This window comes from Neovison vison, chromosome 9 (assembly GCF_020171115.1).
Source record: "Neovison vison isolate M4711 chromosome 9, ASM_NN_V1, whole genome shotgun sequence".
NCBI lineage: Eukaryota > Metazoa > Chordata > Mammalia > Carnivora > Mustelidae > Neogale > Neogale vison.
The window spans coordinates 22,796,806-22,815,923 of record NC_058099.1 but is presented as its reverse complement, the minus strand read 5'-3'; the positions used below and the strand labels follow the sequence as shown (position 1 = coordinate 22,815,923).

General features: G+C 44.5%; 1 protein-coding gene and 1 non-coding gene across 10 annotated transcripts in view; both read left to right on the top strand.

Annotated features, from left to right (window-relative positions):
• The window catches only part of PALM2AKAP2 (PALM2 and AKAP2 fusion), a 451,099-nt gene that overhangs the window by 190,929 nt on the left and 241,052 nt on the right, over nt 1-19,118 (top strand). For all 9 annotated transcript variants that reach the window (XM_044265161.1, XM_044265160.1, XM_044265168.1 and 6 more), the window contains 2 exons: nt 254-334; nt 9,537-9,667. In XM_044265161.1, the coding sequence (XP_044121096.1) occupies nt 254-334; nt 9,537-9,667 (212 nt within the window). The remainder of the gene's footprint in view (nt 1-253; nt 335-9,536; nt 9,668-19,118) is intronic.
• LOC122917887 lies at nt 15,419-15,524 on the top strand. Its single transcript, XR_006386510.1, has one exon. It is a non-coding gene; the product is annotated as a U6 spliceosomal RNA (small nuclear RNA).

The following is a 19,118-nucleotide window of genomic DNA, read 5'->3' as shown; positions in this document are numbered from 1 at the left end:
ATTCAATTGCTGCAGCCCGGCTGACTGAGGGGACTCTCCCACTTGCCGAGCCCACGGCAGGCGTGTTAGGAGAAAGCTCCTGGAGGCGGAGGGGCAGGTGACATGCGTGTGTGCCCAGCATGTCTGCGAGTGTCTCTCCAGATGTGAGCTGCTGCTGCTGCTGCAGCAGTGGCAGCGGCCACTGCTTCCGGCCTTAAAATTCCTGGAGCCAACACCCACCTACTCTTACAGGCTCTCTCTCTTTATTTTCAAGGAAAAAAGAAAGACGCAGACTGAAATAGAAGGCAAGCGCCAGCAGCTTGACGAACAGATACTTCTGCTGCAGCATTCCAAGGTAAGTGGCCGATCCCACGAACCTTTTCCATGATTAGACATGCAGATCACACTCCGGAGAGCCGGGCAGAGCCTGCCCTGGCGCGAAGGCACTGCCGCTGACTGCACGAGCCCTTTCTCCTCCAGTGTGGAAACCATCCTTGGGCTTTTCTTGTGAATTCCTCCAGCGCAGGGCATTGTTAGAGCATTTCAGTTTCTGCGAGCAGGAGATTACAGTGTGCCTGTGGATGGGTTTGGGGGCTGGTGTGTGCATGTGAAATGTGCTGGTTATATATAGAAATGGGACGAGAATCTCCACATGGTGGGAGAGGCAGTGTTCTGGGGCTGCCTCTCCAGTGTATCAGGTGCCCTGCGTGTGTGTGTTCACAGGTTCCAAAGGATCCGTTGACAGGCTGTTCTTTTATAGATAAAACACCGGAATGTTTTCTTTCTTGATATGGAGAAAAGGGAGATAAAAGCATCATGATCTGATAAAAAAAAGAGCAACCCTGTGTATTTCCGGGGATGCATTCATTTTATTTCTACTTTCACAATTTTGGAAGTGTTCTCTCCGAATGAGCAGTTGGTCGAAAGATGGCATTGAAATGATTTTGGTCAGTTGGGTCTCCATTGTACAGAGAGAGAGAGAGAGAGACAGAGAGATGTTTCATTATTTATGTTTCTTTAAAACATAAGGCACTTAAGCACCGTAATTGATTACAACCTACGAGAAAGCTCTGTCACTGTCACAGGGACTCCACGGGCTGTAGCATGTTGCTTTCTGCAGAGTACGGTGAACACATTCCAGCGGCCAGCTGGGAGCTGCTACATGCCGTCTGCGGCTCTGCCCCACTCAAGTTGCTGTGACATTCATGTACAGATTCGCATTTTCAGAGGGCTGGTCGGGAAGGTGGGGCTGGCTTTCCGGGTGATGCTGGCTGTAGATAGCTTAGATTCTTTCCAACAAGATGAGCCTTTATGATTGTATTATCCTTTCTTCTCTAGAAGATAGTGTTGTGCTAAATGAATCCTTCAGATGAGAGTGATCAGCAAGCTGATTTCAAATAGCAGCATGACCTAAATCTGCTTGGTATATTTATCAGTACACTATCCACTTTAACCGGAGAAATGTGTTCAAAAGGAAGTACAGCAGCATGATACTGAGAATATTGCCCATTTATTTTTGCTCTTATAAATCCATTTATAGACCTTTCTTTGTAGGAGCTTACAATACATCCCCTACGCTGTTACTCTCTGCTTACACCATTCCTGAGGAAGCACCGAGGGCTAGAGTTAGTATTTTCTTCTTGCATAGAGGGGGACTTAACACTTAGTGGAACCAAGTGAATTTTTCAAGGTCGCTCTGGACAGAGCTGGGACTGTGGCTCAGAGAAAAGTCAATTCACTCCTTACAAGAGACCAAAAGGAGTTCTTGGTTTAAGGTGGATTTTTTTAATGAAGGGGACTGGAAAAATGAGAGGCTGTTTTGACTAGGCAGGCCCTTTCCTCTTTAAGCTCAACATGGTTCCTTGCTTTTGCATTCCTTGAACCAAAAGTCGGGCAATAAACATATGTCAGAAGATTAAGTTTCTTTTTCCCACTTTTTATCATTCCGGATGCCTGACTGGATACCGAGGACTCATTCAGGACTGACGTCCAGCTCAGTATCCATCCATGCGTCTGGCCATCCAGTCAACAGAAATAACAGTAAAAGGACTTAGTATTGCATGTAGAAGCAGTGAGACTCCCTCAGAGACTTGGAAACAAGGGAACCAGTTCTTTATGGTTATCCTGGTAAAATTCTCACATTGCTGGTGTAATTGGCTAGCTGAGGGAACACCCGGCCCTTTCACCAAGGTCCTCTTCCTGTAACCTCGAGAGAAAGAACTAGAAGTGATGACAGTTTAATAAATGGAGACCAAGGGGTTGTGATTTTCTCTCTCTGGGAAAGCCCAGGTAGACAGAACGAGGGTAGATCACTAGTCTTGAACCATGAAAACAAAAACGGAAACGACTGCAGGTACCAAGTTCCTGTGCTCTGGGGAGGTGGGGTCTGAGGTAGGCGAGGCGTGTCATCAGGCCTCACTTTGGCTCAGGTGAAACTTCTCTCATGACTCTGCCTCTCTTTGTTCTGAGGCCATCATTCCCAAAATAACTGAGTTATTTTGGTGGTGCCTGACTGAGAGATATGATCACTTCAGGCACCAGAAAAGAATATGTTCTACTTTCAGTCAGTTAGCGGTTGACGGGACTTGAATAGCCTGAGTCATCTTCCCTGTGATCATTCAGTTGTGAGCTCAGCAGCCTCACCTCTGGATGGTAGTAAATTCATTGAGGTTATAGTTCGTCTGTGAGCCTCTTGGTAGGGATTCCGCCAGCTTTGTCCTGGCTGCATGGCAGCTGTGTCATCGCCTTGGCCATCCTCGGTGATAGTCATTTTTTTGAGTACCTAGTACGTGCCTGGTACTTTAAATACATCCCCTCAGTATTGGCGGCAAAAGAGATATTAGTTTCCCTGTCTCACAGGCGAGGAAACAAACTCAAGAGGTCAGGTCATTTGCCCAGGAACATAGAAACTCCACGTGAGGAAGCCCTGGTTGAACTCTAGGGCTTCTCTGCCCTCAAAACCAAGCCTTCTCCAGGTCACTGTTTTCTTTAAATGTAATATTCCATTTTGAATAATTTGTCTAGAGAGCTGCCAGTTACCATCATCATTGTCTATAACTCTAAGTTACACTTTCATGGACTTCAGAAAATTTAGACCATGCGGAGACATTATTGATTACTGGCAGTTCCTTGAAGTAGAACATATTAAGAGATATGTCACCAATTCATATTTCTTCCACTAATTTATAAAATCTGAGATGCTCCCTAAAAAAATAACATATACTTAGTGTAAAGTTAAATGGAAAAGCATTAGAATTAGATTTCATGTTTATTAAGATATAGTTCTCACGGTCCAGTACTCTATGGACATTTTATTCTCATGCAATGAGGTATGAATTATTTAGATAGATTTACTGGTCTCTTGTCAAACCAAAAAAAAAAAAAAATAGAATGCAAGGCCATAGTTTTGATAATAATCACATAGTTATGTGATTAATATTTTTGGTAATTGTAATGTGTAGGATTGTGCAGTGAGCAGTGCCACAAAAAATGGAATATTTTTACTTTATATATGGACAATAAGCAAATTCTGCAACGCAATGAAAGACCCCAAGTATTGAAAGAGCCGCTACACTCCAGTGGTTAGGAAACCCCCAAGCACTTTGAAGTCCTCGCCAAATTAAACTCAGATTTCTTTTTACAAGATCCTTAGCTATACTTAGTCTCTAATATTTGTGATGTAAGAATTTCCAAGAAGTGCTCACATATGGGACCAGTAAGCGATTTCAATAGCTGAATTACTTTTTTGCTGATTGTAAGAGAAAGGAATGCATGATCATTCCAAAAGTAAAAATTTAAAGTGTAGGAAAATATAAAGGAAAAAAGATATCATCTGTATACTGGTCACCCAGATGTCACTCACACAGAGATATATTCTTCTGTACTTTTTCTCTAGTATGTTTTTATAGATTAAGCTCTATGACCCTTATTCATAAGCCTCATCAGCTGGTGATTAAAATGAAATGGTTTTAACATTCAGGTCCAGAATACATTCACCTTTACCTCTTTTTTTGATTTTGATAGATGGGCTGTTTTAAATTCTCATAAAAGGGGCACATGGGTGGCTCAGTCCATTAAGATTCTGCCTTAAACTCAGGTCCTGATCCCAGCATCCTGGGATCAAGTCCTGGGATCCAGCCCCATGTCAGGCTCCCTGCTCAGCGGGAAGTCTATTTTTCCCTCTCCTTGTACCTCCCCACCGGAACTTACGCTCTCTCTCCTGAATAATTAAAGAAATAATTAAAATCTAAAATGAGTACATACATTTTCATACAAAACTTTGATAGTTGTGATATCACATCTAACATTCTTTTTGCGTTATGATTTCTGACGTTGTTGTGGTTCTTACAAAGAACAGCTCAAACATTCGCCTAGGATGTTTCTTATCCTTCAATCATTTTAACCCATCTAGAATTTATTTTTCTATATGAAATAAGATAGGAATTACTTTACTTTTTACTGATGGTGAACCAGTTACCCCAATGTGATTGATTGATTAATTCATTCTTTCCCTCACTGACTTAAATGTCTTCTTTATCATATCCATATTTCTCCCTTATACTGAAGTCCACCATTGGTGCGTTCTTCCTCTTCCATGAATCTGCCACTCCTGGGCCAATACACCCTCACCTCATCCCTCTAGCTTTTTAATATATAACATATAATCATAGTATGTCATAAGGTAAGAGCCATCATTATTCTTCTATTGAAAAATGCTCTTGGCTTTGTCTTCCAGGGAAATAATTATTTATTCTTATTGTTTTTATTATGTGACATGGGATAATGTTGAGTTTAAAAAATAAATCAACTATGAGATTATACCAGACAAACTAAATTTAATATTCCCTTTGTGCTCTGGGTTGAATGGCTAGAGATTTGTCTATTTTATTGGTCAATCCAAGGTCCCAGCAAGAGCAGTCAGCGTATATTGCCACACGAATCCCTTTGGAACTGTCACATTTATAAAGGTTTGTATGACAGAGGCAGCACTGTCAGAATCGAATTGTTAATATCATATCTTCAATACATAAGATGCCTTTGAATTATTTATTCATGAGCAGGGAACCCTGACTAGAGGGTTTTTTTTTTTTCCTAAACCAAGCTGTGAAAATTGTCATTATATTTTAAAAACCACAGCCTTTTCTTTCAAGAAGATTGAATAAAAAAAAAAAATCAAAAACTGAATTGTGACCCTACAAGATATTTATTGTCAACCTACCAAGGTCATTTGCTACATAGCCTGAAGGTACCAGTGGGCCTTGCTGCAAACGTGTTTTAGTGTCTCCCGCTATTGTGAACCTTTAGCATTAATTTTAGACTTTTCTTGGTCATTAGTATGTTTGAAAGGCCAATTTCAAATGTTAGAGTATTGAACTGACAGGCAGGGTACACAGTGTAAAGGAACATCACGTCCCACTTTTTCCCATCACGTCTCCACTGGCCCCCCTTTAAACAGAGCTTGAGTAGAAGTTAGAACTTGGTTTCTTCTTCTTTTTTTTTTTTAGATTATTTATTTATTTATTTGACAGAGAGATACAGAGAGACAGAGGGGTAGATAGAGGGGAAAGGGGAGGCAGGCTCCCCGCTGAGCAGAAAGCCCAATGAAGGGCTCGATCCCAAGACCCTGAGATCATGACCTGAGCCGAAGGCAGAGGCTCAACCCACTGAGCCACCCAGGCGCCCCCAGGACTTGGTTTCTTCTATCAGAAGTCTTGGTTTGGGTTCTGTGTGGACTGAAATCATGTAACGAAAACTCAATACCAAACCAAGATCTCATCGGGAATCAAGGGGGAGGAGTGATAATTATCATTGTCATCATCATCATCGTCATCATCACTCGATACCATGGCTTCAGATATCATTTATGTATCAATGACTCCCAAATGGATGTCTCCGGTTCCAGTGACCCCTGAACTCCATGCTCCTGTATTCAGCCGTTTTCCTGACGTGTCCACTTGAACGTGTCGCTTCCCTTTATAAGCCTCTCAAGCTTATCCTGCCCTAAATGGAAATGTCCGTTTTCTGCTGTTCTAGCCTTTGTTCTTCCTCTAGTCTTTCCAGTCTAGTGAGGATACCACCATCCACCCTTTTGCTCAAACCAACTGTCTATGTCATCTTTAATCCTACCCTGTCCCTTGCTCCCCCACATCTAATCTGTCAGCAAGTCATGCTGACTCTCCCTCTGAAGTACACCCCGTGTACTTCTGAAGTACCCCTGTGTACTGCTGCTCCTCCGTTTCCAGCTAGCACACACTGTCACCTGGTGATGCAATAGAATCCAATCACTTACACTTTGTAATCCTGTCCCTTCCAAACTGTTCTCTTCCCACAGTGCTCAGGAAACTCCTTAGCAAGTCTGCAGGACCCCACCAACTCTGACCCCTGCGCTCCTCTCCATCTCCAACTTGTTCTCCCCTTCCTTCTTCACCCCCCACTCACTGTGGTCCCGCCGCTTGGGCATTCTGTCTGGTCCACAAACGCGCTGAACTCTGTCCCACAGCTGGGCTGTTACGTTTGCCGGTCTCTCCCCGTGAATGTCCCTTCCTTGGATCTCAGATCTCAGCTCAAGTGTTCAAGTACTCACAGGGACTTTTCCCCCCTAAAGTGTCCTCTCTCTGTCCCTGTTTGTCCTATTGTCCTGCCTACCTCCTGCTGTGCATGTTTCGCAGTCTGAAATTACCTCACATCGTTGTTTATTGGGACAAAAGCTTAGTGACGCTGAGGACTTGCCCGTCGTCCAGAGCGGTGTCTTCAGGACCTGGCGGAGTATCTGGGGGAATGGATGGGGACACCACTGCTCCCAAGATGGGGATGCAGAGGGAGAGCTGGCTGAGGGGGAGGATGACGAGCTCCTTTTTGGGTCAGGTTTGGCTAGCTGGTGGGAAAGCTTAGGTATTCTCCAGGCACTTGGATAGTCACAGGTTCTTCTGTGGGGCTATTCAAATTGTGGACCTTGGGCCAGGACCATCAATGACAGCATCACGTGGGAGCTTATTAAAATTCATATTCTTAGGCCTTACCTTAAACTTCAAGAATCAACATCTTGGGGGTGGGGAGGTGGGAATCTGTGCTTCCTCGAGCTCTCCTATAAGCCTTATGCATACTTCCTTTGTCTTGACATTCACAGTTGCATCTCCTTGACCAAAGTGAAGTTTGACCGTTCTTCACTCCTGTAAGCTAGGATACAGTTTTTTGGTATATGCCGTCTGGACATTAAAAAAAAAAAAGAAGAAAATATTTTATTTTTAGTGTTTACTTCTGCATGCTCTGCTTGTCACTTATTTCTGAAACACTTAGGCAAGCCAGTAAGGACCAGCACAGTAGGGGGAAACGGGTGCTTTCGATGGGCCTGTGTGAAAAGCACGTACAAGTGCATTCTAGTCTAAGGCCATAACACCACTGACCTTTAGAGACAACAGGAAGTGATCTGGCGGAGGTTAAGGGAACCTTTGGTGGTAAACGTATTTGGGTTGGTGGTCTGCCCACGCAACATCAAGGCCAAGTGGGAAAAAAATCAACTTTGTTTTTTAATTTTTGTAATGTCCAAACACTTCTGTGAAATAGACTTCTCTGAGACCAGGCCCGCTGTCTTGTTCTGTTAGAGTCTCTCTTCTTGGCTCCAGCTGTTGGGGATGTTTTGGTGACATCATCACTCACTGCCTTATCCAGAGAAGAGACAGATGTGAGGGCACATGTGCTCTAGGCACTCGTGGTCACCAGGCTGCTCTTGTCAGAAGTACTGACGATGGCTAGGACTCAGTCAGCCGGAAATGAGTGATTAGACCCTTTCCTTGGTGACGGGGGTGGAGGGGCACAGTGCGAAGGAGAGCAGACAGAACATTCTCAGGAGCAGCCACTGGGTCACGTCTCTAGAAGCGCTGGCTCTAGAGCATCCCTCCTGGGGCAGAGAAAGCTGGGTCTCTCCAAGGCTGCCTTTCCAGAATGTCCAGTCAAAATGGACTCAAAAAGTCCATTCAGAAGTGTAGGAATTCGAGCCATTGGAACCTACCCCTCCGCAGCCGGCAGCGGCTTCATTACCCCGCGTAGCTGCTAGATTTTTCAATAGAATGGTGAATCAGAACCGTTAATGAGTTCTTACTGTTACTAAAGTTGGTAATTTTTAATAACTCCTTTTATAGCTTTATCATAAGGAGCTCTTGTTCCTTAACCTCAAGACAAATGTGAATCTCTGGGATTGTCTACCTTTTGCTTATGAGAGTTGTAGAAAGCAAACGGTAGTGAGTATGAGTTCTGTGTCTATAATATTGGAGACATTCTCTCTCATTTCTGTACTCATATTTAATTGGCTCGGAGCCATGCATAACCTGGCTCTGAGTCATTATAAGGGGCTCCTTTCCTTTACCTTGCTCAGCCTGCCTGAGGAGGTCAAACCGGATTCTGTCAGAGGTGATGCTGGGAGCCAGAGAAACCAGGGCTTACCCTGTGCTTCCACTATGTTGACTGGCTTCATAGCCATGACAGGACCAGGGAAAATCTGGTCACATGCCCTGCTTTGGGGGCACCCTTATTGCCTTCCAGGACCACCAACCTGACCAGGGGACACTCAGCCATGATGCCTAGGGTCCAGCCTCTACAAACATCTAATGGCCACCATCTGCCATCTAGGCACAATATAATGAAAACCCAAATCAAAAATCCTCTCCCACACCTTCTTCACCTTGCTCTTTGTTTTAGGGAGTTTCAGCCTGTCTTTCTTTTGAGCTGTTTTCATTTCCCTTGTCAAAGCAGTAATGGCTTCCTCCTCGCCATTGCCTGAAACTCAAAACCTTTTTATTTTGGGGGGGGGGGGCACCTGGGTGGCTCAGTCAGTTAAGCATCTAATTCTTGATCTCAGCTCAGGTCTTGATTTCAGGGTTGAACACAAGCCCCATATTGGGCTCCTTACGAGCCTACTAAAAACAAACCAAAAAAAACCCCACCTTTTTATTTCACTCCACAATATATTAGTACAGTGGTGCAAATGGAGTACATGATTTTAATACCATTTGGAGACCACTGCTGAGGATGGTTGGGAATCATTAAAAAGCTTCTAAGAAGTATGACATAATCTTTTTTTTTTTTAAACACTTTAAGATGGACGCAATATCTGGTGATCTTAAGAAATTATATAATGAAATTGCAGCTGCACAGAAAAATGCCCTTATGTTTTAGAGATTCATACTGAAATACTTACGGGTGAAATGTCACGATGCTTGTTATTTCCTTTAAAGTGCTTTGGTAAAGAACTTGTGGGAAATACGGCAAACTGTTTAAATTGTAAAGCTAGGTGAGTTACACGGACATTCATTATCCTGTTTCCTGTTTTTCTGTATGTTCTCAAAAGCTTTTTATAGTCAGAAATGCAGAAATAAATCCCGCTGGTGGCTCTCTAGGGGCTGGGCCTGGGGGAGGTGGGGAGCCAAGCCAGAGAGGAGGCGAAGGCAGCAATTCAGGTGACCAGTGACGAGGGGCGGAGCTCGAACCGAGGCACCGCGGCACAGCGAAGGCTGAGGACGGAAAGGTATCATCTGGTCTGTTCTCTTCCCTCATTCCCACAGTCCAAAGTGCTTCGGGAAAAATGGCTGCTGCAGGGTATCCCCGCCGGAACTGCCGAAGAGGAGGAAGCCAGGAGGCGGCAATCTGAGGAGGATGAGTTCCGAGTCAAACAGCTGGAAGATAACATCCAGAGGTAGGTGGTTCCCAGCGCCGGCGCCCACCCCCGCCCCTCCCTCCCTGGGGTCTTACAGTGCAGTAACCGCCACTGTCCTCTAGGGGGCCCTTCTCAGTGCCAGCCCCTTTGCCCAGAGCTTGGGAATTCTCTTCCTAAAAACAGAGTACATTGGGGGGAAAAACAAAACAAAACAGAGTACATTGGTATCGTTTAAACGTTTCCAGATAACCCTGAGTTACTACTCTGAACACTAATTACTGTAGGGGCTGTTATCGGTACAGCGATGTTTTCCTGGAACAGTGAGGTGTTGGAAGCAGCTCGCCCCTTCAGTAAATGCCCACCCTTTTTGAGTTCTTCCACCAGCTTTTGTCTTTTTCCTCCTGTGAGTCAGGCTGTTAGCTGTTGTTGCTGCTGTAGTGGGTCTCTTTCCTACATTTGATCAGTCTGAAGTGGAAACGGTAGCCAGGGGTCTGAGAATGAGAGATGTGCCAAATGAGGGTACCACTGTGAGTTACGTGCCTGAGCTCTAAAATTAACCTTGTACTGTCTGCTTGCCCTGCTCAGAGGGTAAGTTGGGTTCCTTTATGGTTCTCAGCCAGGTTCTGAACATTTCCGTCTGGGAGATAAGTGCCCTTCCTGTGGCCAGTGGTTGGCCAGGCTCACACAGAAGCAAAAACATAGGTTCATACTTGAAAACTGTAGTCGTACTAGGTCCCAGGACACCTAGCCAGAGCTAAGAGAGGGGGGTGGAAAGTGACAATCAGAGATGCCTTAGAACCGAACCTCCCTATCCATCGCATCCCTCCAAACCCCGCCTCAAATCTCAACCTCAGGAGCTTCATCTCTTTCTCCTGAGGGTGCAAGCTTGTTTAGAAGACAGGGAAAGAGCTACTACGTCACTACCAGCCTTTAAACCCAAGCATGTATGAGGACTGTGAGAGTCCCTGGGGACTCCAGTACTGTTACCAGAGGGAAATCAGACTGGCCATAAGCCCTAAAGGCCTGGATCCCTATTTGCTTGGGCCCTAATGTCCCTTAAAGTGTTCTCAAGAACAGCTTAGCTAAATTTTGCTTATAGAGGAAATTTGGTAAGAAAAAGTTAGTATGTGATGTACATATTTGCATATACACACAATATGTGTATGTGAACATGTATATATGTGTACATACATGTGTGTGCTCACACACGTAGGTGAATGTGTATACATATGCACATACATTATGTGAATGTGTATGCATGTTCATGCATGTATCGAACACGTGTATGGAAATATGTCTGTGTACCTGCAAGTGAATATGTATACACGTGTGCAAGCACATGCGTGCAAATATGTATGTATATGGGTATGTGCACGCATGTAAGTGTGCACATATGCACACGTGTGTGCACATGTGTGCATTTACACATGTGTGTGTATACATGTGTGTATTCTTATACATATGTGAAGGCACGTGCTTGTATACACCTGCATGTGAATATACATACATATGTATACGCACATGCATGCGTGTGACTATGGATGCATGTGTGCACACACATGCATGTGAATGTGTATGTCCTGTGTGCACATACATGTGTGTGGGCATTATGCACGTATGTGTCTATGTACACCCACTTTTTTCTTTAGCATACAAAGGGTAAAGCCTAAACTATTACTAGCCATTTTAAATAGAGAGATCTATACATGTCATTAGAAGAAGAAAATCTTAGTCCTGGGAAGATGGCATCAAGCTTGTGAAGACAAGTGCCTCTAGGAAGTAGGAAAGCTCTCCTGTCGGAGCCCAGAAGGTAGGAAGGGGAGGGGTAGGAGCAAGTCACTCAGCATCCTGAGCCTGGGGAGTTCTTCTCCTCCGAAGCGGCTCAGCTGGCTGTGTCTTAGGTAAGATGAGGGAGCCAAGGATTATTGAAAATATAGACGGTAGGTTGGGGAGAAAGAGGCTGCTCAGAGAAGTGGTTTTACATGAAGTCTCGGAAGTTCAAGTCCACGGTGCTCTCAGCTGCAGGTGATCGTGGATATAATACAGCAGCATCGCTTTGTCTCTGCTCTCATTAGAAGTTCCGTCGTCTTCGTTTCTCTCTCTCACTGGCTTTACATACTCACGACAGACGGGTCTGGCACCGAGCAGAAACTCCCTACCTCTTTGTTGAATGAAGAATTGGGACCTGGCAGGCCACGTATCAGGGGACCCCTGCCTGGCAGAGGAAGCCTGGAAGATTATTCTCCGGGCTAACTTCATCCTAGGAGCCCCGTGGCCTGAGCAGTCTGTTCGCTACCGTGGATGCTAAGGGAGGCAGGGTACACACTGATGGGCAGAAAATTTTGTTTAAAATCATTTTTCAAACACTGGGCATCTTATTTCACTGAGGCTGAACCTGTTCATTCGTTTCATCCATTAGGTGTCATAGATGGAGGGCAGAAAGGATTTGGAAGACAGGATAAAATCAGACCTGTGACCTTTCCTCTGTGTGTGTGTGTGTGTTAATGGCATTAGAAAACGTGGTTTTCCCACCAAACTCTCAGTTTGGCTTTGGCCTGCATACACGTAGACCATTATTCTGGCCTCACAGGTGGTAACCCTGACCTGTGAGATGAGCCATTACATGGAGGGAGAATCTTAAATCGAGGCTCAGTTTGGGCTAAATTGACCCCCAGAGCGAGGCGTAAGAGTTCAGGGCTGGTTTAACGTTCATGCAGGCATCCCCATATTCGGAAAAAGAAGGAGCATCTCTTCTTATCTTTTGAGTCAACAGAATAAAGAGCTCGCGGATGTATGCAGGCAATCTCTCGGAGCTCACTGAAGACCCAGATAGCCGAGCCAGAAGGAGAGAAGTCACAGCAGCCTAAAGGGCTGGGGATATGGGTGCTTATTAGGCCTGGATTCAGGGCTCATGTCCTTCCGCCACAGTGATGGCTCTGCCTTGCAGTGGCCACTTGCTGGGGGTTGAGCTGTGTTCCCTCGAGCTGCTTTTCTGTAGTAGCAGGGTTGTTGCTGGGCGTTATTTTTTCCTCGGGGGCTCCAGAGGAAGGAGCTGCTTCCTGGAAGTCAGTTTCTGCTGCTTCTCATCTTACTCGAAACTTCTCTGTTGCATGTTGGCGTCTTCAGGTTCCTGTGCCAAGGGAAGAAAGGAGCTGTCCTGCTTATTGCCTTAGAGGACCCTGAGCACCCCCAGGCACTTTCCTTAGTCAGGCATGGTTTAGTTCGCTCTCACAGCCCTAGAGCCACTGGAAGAGCCCTAAAGGCTCATTGGAAGCACGGGCGTCCTGCAGTCTTACGGTCCGTGAGGTTGGGCCGTTCTGGCTCTGCTCGTTTGGGCTGAGCTCAGCTAAGTGACACCAGGGCATAGGTTGGACGAGTCTGTGCTTTCTTCCCCCGGCCCTAATGAGCTGACCATGACTGTTTCCTTTTACGGCAATGGTAGAGGAGCCGGAGGACTGAGAGGAAACAGAACTGTCCAAATGGTATTAGCCCCAGCAAGTCACAGCCACCCCCAAAATCAAGGCGGGGAGACAGTCGGCTTTTAGTGGAAGGACCTTTAGAATTGTGTGGCACAGGGCACAGATACAGAGAGGGGTGAGAATGGGGCTCACAAACACTCTTCCAGAAGCGTAATTATTCAAGAGAGACCTGCAAGCATTAGGGGAAAAATAAAAATATAGGGAGAGTATAAAAATACAGAAAAGGGAATTCATGAGGAGGAAGATGAGCTAAAATTTTATAGCCTGAGAATTCAGAGGGACAGAGAGAAGAGAACGCGAGAAAACAGAAGTGGCTTTGAGATCAGATTCAGAATCTAATCTTTATAGAACCAGAATCCTGGACATTGACAACAGATTAAATGCAGAACCACTAAATAAAGGAATTCTAAAGGGAATTTTCTTTGTTTGAAGCAGAATATCAATCTTTAGATCTTTAGATTTGAGCCCATTAATCTAAGTCTCTCCTGAGTGTAAAATAAATTCTCCTAAAGAGATACATGTGGGGCGTCTGGGTGGCTTAGCCGGTTAAGCGTCCGACTCTGGATTTCAGCTCGGGTCATGATCTCAGGCTTGTGAGATGGAGCCGCGTGTTGGGCTCCATGCTGTGTGTGGAACCTGTTTAAGATTCCCTCTCCCTCTCCCTCTGTCCCACCTCCCCTGACTCACTCTCTCTCTCTAAAAAATAAAAAAATATAAAATCAATAGGGAAACTGTTTCCAAACCATAGAGTAAATGAGTACCGTTGTGTCCCGAAGGTATTTTAGTCCCTGCTGGTGAACCAAGAGTACCTCGAAGAACTTGAAGGAGCAATAGAGATAGTGATCAGAGAGCAGGGAGAATGTGTTCAAGGAAAGATTAAGGAAAATCAGTGTCATTTAAGTTTGGAAAAAGAAAAGGTGATAATAGCCCTCTAACTCAGAACCTCAGTGTGGGTCGGTTTAGGCCATGTCTTAATTCCCTTTGTCTAAATATTTAATTAATAGTAAATAAATTAATATTAATTCTTGAAGTCTGAAGGTAATAAAGACTTCATATAAAGCACGAGAATTTGCGCTTAAATATGTCTCTTTCCTTAGATATCTTCAGGAAGAAAGAATATGGCCACATTTCCATTTCTGAGTCTACAGTTCTTTATAGTGTCCGCAGCTAGGCAACAAATTCCAGGTTTCCCCGGCATGGTTTTTTTATAAAAGTGTTATTTGTAAATTGGTGGTTGTTTGGAACAAAGAATGTTATGTCTTTTCGAAGATTATTAGATGTGGTACTTAGATTTTGAAGGCAACACAGATTAGATTTTGAAGAGGGGCAGAGGGAGGGAGGAAGGAACTAGACTATTCAATCCTGGGCCTTAGAATCACCTGGGAAGCTTTTTAAAAAAATATAGATTCCCAGGACTTATTCCAGAAAATTTGGATTCAGTGACCCAGGTAAGGAGCCCTGAAATTTTTTTTTTAAGAGTGTTCCTAATCATCTCTGCAGCGCATAGTCAGGTTCAAGAAAGATTGCTGTAAAGGGAAAAAGAATAGAACACAAATAAAATGTAATTCACTAAGAGCACAACAGAACTGCAGTGGGAAAGGAAAGAGAGGACTGGTCCCTACAGTGGATAAACAGATGGTTTGTTTGTTTGTTTGTTGCACAACTTTTCCCTGGACAATGTCAGGATAGCCCAGTCTATTGGTTTTTTGTTTTTTTTTTTTAAAGATTTTATTTATTTATTTGACAGAGAGAGATTACAAGTAGGCAGAGAGGCAGGCAGAGAGAGAGAGGAGGAAGCAGGCTCCCTGCTGAGCAGAGAGCCCGATGCGGGACTCGATCCCAGGACCCTGAGATCATGACCTGAGCCGAAGGCAGCGGCTTAACCCACTGAGCCACCCAGGCGCCCCAGTCTATTGGTTTTATTCTTGGCTCTCTAGAAAGCAAAAATGGTCAGCATTGCTGGAAGCAAAATCTGTACAATGATCTCTTTTTTATTTTTTTAATTTCAAATGTCCCATCTTCTGAGTGCTTTATTTCCTCCTGGAGTGCCAGATTAAGAAAGCCCAAAGGATTGTTTCTGGCTTGAGCCCATGGTCAACTGCCCTCCGTGTTGTCACTGAGTGTGAAGGGACCACATGTGGACCTCGCATTTATACTCTTAGAGAATCCTGGCAATTAGATCCGCGCTGGCCTTGTCAACCTCACATCTCTCTAGACCACAAATCTTGCTGCTTGCCCTGTGATTTTCCTACTAAGAGTCTCTTTCTAATTTCATCAGCTTTTATTCATATGTTTGAAATACAGTGTTCTAGTGCTCGCTTTGGCAGCACATACGCAGAAATGGAATGATCCAGAGAAGATTAACGTGGCCTCTGCACAAGGATGACGTTGAAATTCATGAAGCTTTGAAATACATTGTTCTTAACTTTCTCTCACTAGTGAGAAATTTGGGAGAACTGTGCCCCCCCACCTTGGAATTACCCCCGTGAAGAGGAGAAACTGTAGTGAGTAGTAAATGAAACGGGGACAAGCTGTTGTAAAGCCAGGGTGTTAATTCTAGCTCTGTTGTTAACTTGCTCTGTGACTCTAGGCAAGGCTCTTGCTCTCTCTGGTCTCGGTGTCCTCATCTTTTCAGTGAAGACTCTCTGAGGGTCTTCCAGCTCTGGTTTTCTAAGAGTCTCGAATTTGGGAAATTGAATAGAGATCCATTTTCTGAGCAAATACATCTGGGTGGAGAAATGCTACTATTGTAGAAGGAAGTGCTTGTGGCGACAGGCTAGAATTGGGGAGAGAGGTGAAGTTCTCAGGAGACAAAAGCCCCATGTGTGAATCACTGACTCGTCACCACAATGACTGATTCATCTGATCAGCTGTCAGTTCTAAAATATGTCCCATCAAATATTGATTGAATAAAATGTTGAAGTCCCAGCTGCTCACCTCGAGAGGGACATTGTAGCTTTTTAGAAAGAAAGTTCAAAACCCAAGTGGACTGGCTCATTTCTGCTTCGGATTTAAGATTCTCGGAGTGCTTCTGTTGGTCTCTGAACAAATTCGGATGCCAGAATTCACTTAGTTTTCCACATTCTTAAGAGACTCAAAGCAGAAGACTGGAGACATTAGGCAGAAGCATGTGTGTCTTACATGTTGGGATTTTGGCAACGAACAGGATGACAGTCATCCACAAATAACTGTTCTAGAAAAGGCAACCACAGAAATGTTCATTGGAATCACAAAGGATACTTGCTTGGGATTCATTCTGTCCTTCTTGCTATTTTTGACGCTATGGTGCCCTGTTCTTCTGCAGAACGCTCACACAGGCGGTCCACATCTGTGCTCTCCCTGCCCGCAGCCCCGCCCGCACAGCCACATCTGGCAATCCAGCCCTGTTCTCTCATTCTCTATGTTCTAATATAAACCATAGAGTGATGCAGTGCTGCCATCACTGGATCATCTCATACTCATTGGTCTCTTAATCACTTCTGGGTCCCTAGCTTTTTGGCTTCCACTTAATTCATTAATTTTCTTGTGTGTGTCCTCATCCTACTCCCATGAAGCTGTGGTGATGATGATGCCCATAATACAGATGGGGGAACTGAGGCTTAGAAGATAAAGTAACTTGTTTCCCCAAATGATCCCATTAATAAGTGAAAAAGTGAGGAGTTGGCTTGGTTGGTACGTAGAGCAGGTGACTCTTGATCTCAGGGTCTTGACTTCAAGTGCCATGCTGGGCATAGACCTTAGTCTAAAACAACAACAACAACAACAACAAAAAGAGTGAAAAAGTAATATTTCAGCTGGGCTCTGTCTAACCCCAAAGCACGTTCTCAAAAATCTGGACACAAGTTATTTTAAGGTCAAAATTTTTGAGACATGTGGTATCTTGGTCACACTGAAATCACACTGGCGTTCTCCTCGTGATGCAGCCCTCAGTGTCTCCGCAGGAAGCAGGGTAGCAAATGTGCCCCCACCCCAGAGGGGCTGGGCTTGGGGCCATTGGGAGTAGTCACGTGGTTCAGGAGCCTGTGCCTTCAGGTTCGTTCTGGAAGTACAGGCTCCATTTTAGGCTTGGTTCCTTTGTCTCCTTCTGATGCCCTTTACTCCTGAGGGCACTTTCTTGGCTGAAGAAAGCCTAAGTGTCTGCTGCAAACAGGGGCTCCCGGCATACTAATGCGGAACTGGGCCCTTTGAGTCTAACTGACTGGGTTCGAGCCCTAGTTCTGCATTTGCAAGCTGTTTAGTCTTAGGCACAAAGTAACTCTCTAGGCCTTGAGCCCTGGACCCTGGCCAGAGCAAAGCCCATTTGAAGAGTTGTCGTACGGACTATATGCTTTTGTGAAGTACCAAGTATAGTGGGTTGTCAGTGAGTAAGAGTGGTGCTTTTGTCGTTGTTTTCTCCTCCATGTTTTTGGAACAGGGTTTCTCAGTAGCAGCACTGTTGATGTCTGGGCTGGAGAATTATTTGTTGTGGGGGGCTATCCTGCGTGTTGCAGGATGGTTAGCAGAATCCCTGACTCCTACCCGGGAGATGCCAATAGCGTCCTCTACCCCCCATCTGAAGGTTAGGAATGTCTTCAAACATTGCTAAGTGTTCCGTGGGGCCCAAGTAGCCCCCAACTGAGAACCATTATGCTAAAGCCTGGAATTACAGGTTTTGATACGAAGATAAAATCACCCCATCAAGGAGCTTCAGAACCCAGAACCCTAAAAAGATGTATGTGGCACAAAGGCCAGACAGAACAGATGCAGGTGTGGATATGGAGCAAAGGGAACCCCTGTGCACCATTGGTGGGGTTGTAAGTTGGTAGAAAACAGTATGAAGGTCACGCAGAAAATTTAAAAGAGAACTATCCAAGTGCTCCAGTGATTCCATTTCTGGGAATATATGCCAAGGATATGAAAGCCCAGAAAGATAACCAGGGTGCCCAAGTGGCTCAGTCTGTTAAGCGTCTGACTCTTGATGTTGGGTCAGATCATGATCTCAGGGCTGTGAGATCGAGTTCCACATTGGGCTCCATGCTGGGCGTGGAGGCTGCTTAAGATTCTCTCCCTTCTCTTCCTCCTTCTTTCTCTTCCTCTGCCCTTCCCCACCCTCCCCACCTGCATGTATGCATGCACACACTCTCTCTCCTTAAAAAAAAAGAAGCTATCTTTTTTTAGGTTATAAACAGGTTCGGAACGCCTGGGTGGCTCAGTTGGTTGGACGACTGCCTTCGGCTCAGGGCGTGATCCTGGAGTCCCGGGATTGAGTCCCACATCAGGCTCCCAGCTCCATGGGGCGTCTGCTTCGCTCTCTGACCTTCTCCTCGCTCATGCTCTCTCTCACTGTCTCTCTCTCTCAAATAAATAAATAAAATCTTTAAAAAAAACAAAACAAAACAAAACAAAAAACAGGTTCATAGCAGCTCTGTTTATAATAGCCAAGACCTGAAAACAACCTAAGAGTCCATCAGTGGATGAGTGGATAAAGCAGATGTGATAAACATATATGGAATATGATTCTGCAGTAGAATAATATTATTCCAAAATATTATTTATATATATAGTAATATTATTGTGTTATAAATTACATATTTTATATATAATAATATATTCCAATATATTATTCCAATGATATGGAATATTATTCAGCCATAAAAAATAAAGAAATCGTACCCTTTGTGACAACAGAGATAGACCTTGAAGATATTACGGTAAGTGAAATAAGTCAGAGAAAGACAAATACTGTATGATCTCACTTACATGTGGAATCTTCAAACAAACCCACAAAAAAAACAGACAAAACAGAGAAACCCCAAACACATTGGAAAAGAGATTAGGCTTATGGTTACCAGAGGCGGAGGGCAGGGAGGAAGGGGAAATTGGAGGAAGGTGGTCCTAAGGTGCAAACTCACAGTGAAGTAAGTACTGGGATGTCATGTATGACGTGATGCCCACAGCTAATACTGCCGCAGAATATACAGGGAAGCTGTGAAGAGAGTAGATCCCAAGAGTTCTCATCACAAAGAGAAATA